The sequence below is a fragment of the Dermacentor albipictus genome, chromosome 1, assembly GCF_038994185.2.
Source record: "Dermacentor albipictus isolate Rhodes 1998 colony chromosome 1, USDA_Dalb.pri_finalv2, whole genome shotgun sequence".
Lineage (NCBI taxonomy): Eukaryota > Metazoa > Arthropoda > Arachnida > Ixodida > Ixodidae > Dermacentor > Dermacentor albipictus.
The window spans coordinates 465,029,999-465,035,998 of record NC_091821.1 but is presented as its reverse complement, the minus strand read 5'-3'; the positions used below and the strand labels follow the sequence as shown (position 1 = coordinate 465,035,998).

The 6,000-nt window shown below is 48.6% G+C and overlaps 1 protein-coding gene across 1 annotated transcript in view; it reads left to right on the top strand.

Moving 5' to 3' along the window:
• Positions 1–277: 277 nt before the first annotated feature.
• The window catches only part of LOC135905631 (location of vulva defective 1-like), a 99,132-nt gene continuing 93,409 nt past the window's right edge, over positions 278–6,000 (top strand). The window contains exon 1 of the mRNA XM_065436590.1: positions 278–304. Within this exon, the coding sequence (XP_065292662.1) occupies positions 286–304 (19 nt within the window). The 5' untranslated portion in view covers positions 278–285. The remainder of the gene's footprint in view (positions 305–6,000) is intronic.

Below are 6,000 nucleotides of genomic sequence, written 5' to 3'. Positions count from 1 at the left end.
CGTTAACAAAAAGCATAAGGTGAAGGAACGTAAGAGTCAATCAGCCACTGATCTCTACAAATATATAGTAGAGATCAGCGCAACCAGTTGTATTTTCACATATTCTGTACCCACATGGTTTTATTACTCAGCTACACACTATTATTTATCTCCGTTCATTCATTCTCTCCAACCTTTCAAGATATTTCTTATTTTAGCTCTTGTTCCTACCACCCGACTGATGTCCGGTACCCTACAGTGGGTACGCGCATTATTCGAGGCTGAAGAAGAACAAGAAAACGAAGCATGGAGCCCTACGTTCCTGGTAAGACCCAATCCACCTATTGCTGTTTGTTTATAGCGCAGAGTCCCTGTAGCCTCGTCGATTTTTCATAACTACCAATAAAAGAAGGAGCAGTGGGCGTTAAAGTTAACTCGCAGGACGGTTAAACGTGTGTAACGCGAATGTTTAGGCCTTAGGCTGTGGTGTTGGCTAGGCATTCCCACTCCCGGTCTCTAGCTCAATGAATCGCTCTGGGGTTTGAAATTCCTGCTTCTTCTACGGAATTTAAGCATAAAGGATGGTTATACAGTTCTCGTTTAAACTGCAATGCTCCTCTCCTATTCTGGAACACTCGCCGGGTTTCCAGGCATGCACTGACGCAGCCGACGGCTCTATGACGACGAAAGCATCACAATCAAATGACGATCGATTCTTATTATCCATTCATGAAATAGTGTCACGACAACAGCGGGATGACGGCGGCATGGGGACAAAAGGATGACGATCGTCGAGTATACGATGGTGATGGCGTAACGACTACAGTATGGCAACGACTGTATGACGATGATGGCGTCACCGCGATGGTACGACAACCATCGGCTAACAATGACTGTATGACGACGACGTAATGACGACGATGGCATGAGAAGGCCGGAATCATAGAGTATCTCACTACATTACCTAGAGGGAAATCTGGCGCTGCTGCGCTGTGGTATGCATGGGAATGCCGGTATATTGTGGATTCGGATTGGCATCGTTCTCGTAGAGATAGGAAACCTTGAAGACGCGCTTGGCAAGTACCGTTCCGTCTGTCACAATGATTCATTTTCTACTAAAACAGCATGTGAAAAGCTGTTTTAGCTTTATTATTACGCGAAAACATGTTTTGTTTAACTATGAGAACTTGTTATCGTGTGTACGACTAAATGTTACGCAAAAAATTACCGACGATTACGTTACTTCCTAATGCGAAATTTGAGCGCAGCAAATAAGCTGTTTCACCTTTTCGATAGATTGAGGCAAAGAAATCGAGCAACACATGTATGCGCTATCACAGAATTTTTTTTTTATTTTTCACACGTATTCCTTTAACAAAGACTCCACTAACAGTTCTTGACAGTCATGAAGGAAGCTTTGTGGTCGGAGAAATAGACTGATATATGTTCGACTTGGTACACCAATGCTTGATTCTCAAAGACGAGATCTATACTAGTGCCTCGCGAGGTTGTCACAGCCGTGGGACGCGTTACGAGCGAGGGGAACGGGATGTTCTCCCGCATAAGTGTTAGGAAATTGCTGTTTGTCTTTATGTCAACATTAAAGTCCCCCACTACTAACATCGGTGTGGATCGATGGACGGTTAATGCGAGTTGCAGGAAGTGCACGACGTCTTTCGTGAGTGCGGCAGGGGCGAAGTAGGCAGCTACTACCAGCAAGCCGTTGGGCAACTTTGCGGCGCACAGTTCGCCAACTTCGAAGTTCGAGCCGGCGCTTTGACAACCGGAGACTCGCAGGAAGAGGTGGGAGGGGGGCGGCGTGTACACCCAGCGGCAAACGATGGGGGCAGAAGCGCGTGCAGCAAGCGGACAACACGATAAAGGGAGGAGGGAAGAGATAGCAGCGACTGACTGATGCCGCTGACGCCGATAGTGAGTCAACCCCAGCTGCGGAGTTGGTTTCAGGGACAACGCCGCCGATGCCGACACAAACAATATGATACCCTCGCTTCCGCAGCGCTAAGAACCAGGGGGGAGGGGGACCCTTTCCTCCTCTTTCTGCATGGCGGCGACGGTGTTCTATGCAGTCACGTTATCTTGACTCTCTAGCGGCGTCAGCGGCATCCAGTGGTATCAGTCGGTCGCTGCTAGCGCTGGGGGGATGAAAGGGGGGCGGAGCTGGTTACGAGGCCGACGACAACGCCGACGACAACGCCGACGACGACGCGAAACCCAGGAACGGACGCCAAAGAGCTGCGCTCTAAAAGTATCAGCGGGCCGCTAAAGTTGGAGGGCAGACGACAAGGTTCGCGCTCGCTTTGAAACGGTTGGTCGTCTGTTCTTGCTTTTCTTCACTTGGTCATGCATTGTGGGTGAGTGAAGATGTAATATGCGTGAATGGAAACATTTTATGAAGATTCTACTTTGAGAACGCGTTATTTGCGTAGCCATATCCACGTTTTAGACGAAGCCTCTTACAACACCAGCCAACAGGAGCCTCGCAGACACATGTACCACCATTCCCATGACGGCACGGTGCCCCCTTAAGAAACTCCCATAGACGGTGGCGCCAGATTACTCTCTAGGTGTTATAGTGAGAAACTCTATTGGCCGGAATAATCGCAGTTGCATGACGACAGCATGACTGCGATGGACTGAAGAATGAATGACCCCAACGGAGGAACGAATGCGATATGACGACGATGGCGTGACGCCGACTCTATGGCGAGAATTAGATTAGACGAGAAATGAAGAGAATAGTTCCGATGACGGCGTGAGATGGCGTGACGACGAGGGGGTGAATTTGGCGGTGTGACGACGATGGCTAATACCCGGTGGCCTGAAGACACATACCCGGTGCCATGAGGAAGCGAAGGTAGCGCGGAAGAACTAGGACAGAGAAGCAGAATAATTCACGAAGCTTTTCGTTCGTACATACTGTTTGCTATTAGCCGACCTCCTTCGCTAACATATTGGATTCACGACTGGCTGGCATCTATTCTTACAAACAGCCCCTCGCTCGCTGCTTGGTGAACTACTTACTTATTGTCTGTGGCGCGTGCCGTGGTACAAGCTCTGGTGCGCGCGCTCCGAACGCCCAGCTGTTAGAGGGAGCCTGGCTCCGCTAAAAAAATAGCCTTGGCTGTTTGCGGTCTCAGTCCCGTTCGTTAGGACTATGGCCGAGTCAAACCCTCGTATTAAGTACCCACGACCCCACAGTACCATCCGACGTGGGACTGCGATAGAATGCATTGACTGTCGTGTGACCTTTCAGCTCGGTATAGCGAAACGGTAGATGCACATCTTCCACAAGTGTTGAAGAGCAGCTGAAATTAAAAGCCGGGCTACCATGGCTGTTGAACTCTTTCTCGGTGGCACCTTGCGCGGGCATTCGGCCGCTAAGGCTTCGCATGCGTTGAGGTCTACGTCCTGGCAGCCCCTCAGGTTAAGGACCTCAGTGCACCTGGAAGATCTGGCAAGGACCACATCTGACTGAGTATACCAATGAGCATCACGCCAGGGTGTGAGGTGTCGTTACACAGGCGTCTGTCAGAAACCAGCGGCGTCTTCGAAGAGGGAGGGGCAGTATGGGAGCTCGGGTCCATTCAGAACAGTAGCAGGAACATCACCACCAAAGAAGGTAGAATCTGGGACCGTACTCAATCACAAAATGTTTTACGCTCAAAGCGTTCGTGCGAGCCAATAGTGAAGTAGGACATATTATTAGCGAACGCGATCAGCCAATGAAAAACAGCACTTCAGAGCGAAAAGCTTTGTGAATTCGGCCCCTGAAGCATAGCGCATGGCTGGCCACGACCAGCTAGCCTGGCTTCAGACGCGGGGCTTCCCCACGAGTTATCGTGGGATAACTTTTTCAACACGAAAGTGTTCTACGCTGAACACTACCGAAAGTATAATCGGTGTAGATAGGGCAATCATTATCAGACAATTCCATGAGATGTCAATACTTTGGATGCCTAATGGTAAAGTTGGTTGGCATAGAAATATTAGAAAGGTTTGGTTTATTAAGAAATTGTGCCCTTCAGGACGTGCATTTGGTTTAGGGATGATGTTCAGCTTTCATTTAGTTTATCCCCGAGTAATTTCGTAGACAATATGCCCGGAAGCCTGAAAACCTATGAAAGTAGTGAAGATGGTTGAGCTTAAAAGTGTATATATAGTCCTACTTTGCCGTTTCGCGCGTACCTAATGGTTAGAAAAGGATGCATATAGGCATAAAAATACTACATAGTTTCGCTTTATTAAAAAAATGGCTGTGGCTTAGGTAAGGTTAAGCCCAGGATGCGAAGCATACTAGCCTTTATTTTAGTTGTTGAACCACTGTTTAGCCTGGTGAACTGCTGTTGCTTGGCTATATTTGGTTCGGCTAGACGAAGAAACAACTCATGCATTACTTCTTCGCCTTCAAGAGTGGAACGCGACAGCGTTCCCGTCGACCCGCCAAGGGGTGTAAGACAATGGGCTACAGGGCAGCGACTACGCGCCCCGCATTGGACGCGGTGAGCGTCGAGCAAAGCAGCGTTCGGCGCGGCAACGAAATGTGCGCCTGAGCAAGAGACGCACGCCTTAGAAACAGCGCGTTTCTAAGGCAACACCGCATTCACTAGAGGCGCTTTTGTACCGCTTTGAAGCGTTGTACTCGTGGCTCAGTGGTAGCGTCTCCGTCCCACACTCCGGAGACCCTGGTTCGATTCCCACCCAGCCCGTCTTGCAAGAGTTGAGCCAAAGCCACTTCTCCTCTGTCGTGACGTCGCGGTGTCACGTGATTTCATGGTCACCGCCGCGCCTGAGGAGCTGGGTTGAGCCCTCGTAATATGCTTCGCATAAAACATTGTCATCTTGACAACGTTCATTTGTTGCAATTAGGATATTTAGACGCACTCTCGCATCACACGGGCTGACCGTCGCGTCGTATGACGCCTGGTAGCCTTCGGGCTGCTGTTTACGCTGGGTAGCACCACATGTCGCGCGTGCTTGCTACCGTTGTCTGTGTTTCGCCCCTGGAGCCTAAGTTCATATAATCAAAGACCGCATAATTGTGGATTTGTATCTGTTTCAATATACACGTTTCAATTTTGTGTTATGACCAATTCTGTTCGAAGAGGCATGAACCAATGTTTTTGTGAAAATGGGCCCTGGTTACCAAGATTATGACAGCGGGCCCCTGTCCAAACAAGTCAATGTGATGTCACCGCCGCATAGAACGTTGCCTCTTCTTTAGCCCGCCGTAGCAACGGCTGTGCTATAGACAGTGAAATAGGCAGTGAAATCAACGCTCCACCAGTTTTGAGTGCGTGGATGGCACTGGTATATGCTTTGCGAGTCGAATTCACAAAACTCCTCAGTTCATCAGTCCTGTTCACCTTTGGCCAGCCGCTTTCGCTGACAATACATGTCCAGCATCACAGTCAGCTCGGCTAACATTAGCGAGGACATCGCGTGTATATATGGTTACGCCTGTCACTTCCTCGGGTCTTCGTTTACTTTCCTGGGCGTGTATCCCGTGCAGGGTGAACATTTGTAAGTTTTACGGCATCTTTAAAAATCGCCTGCTGCGGACAACATGATTCTAGTCCTTGAGCTGTATTATTCAGAGAGGCGTACACTACTGGCACGGGAAATTGAAACAAACATTGAAGTACTTGCCAAAATGTTCAATAATGAACTACTTAATTACTTTTCAGCACATCTGGCAATTTAAGAATTACAACCAGTGAGTTTGCAAACCGTATCCCCTTGAAATGAATTTCTGGAGCCTTACGCAAAGTGCCTCGAGCGGCCAGTCGCGCGGCAGTTCTGCGTGCATTCGCGGGCTTCTTTCACGCTCGGAAAAACACTTTTATGTAGCCTGTATTGAGCAATAGAAAGCTTCACCGGGAGTCTTTCACGTTGCTCTACAATTTCCTCAATTACATCTTTCATCTAATTATAATATTTGATAAGTTGATTAAGTAATTAAGACCAATTAGGTAATAAGACGGTAATAAGACAATGCAAAAA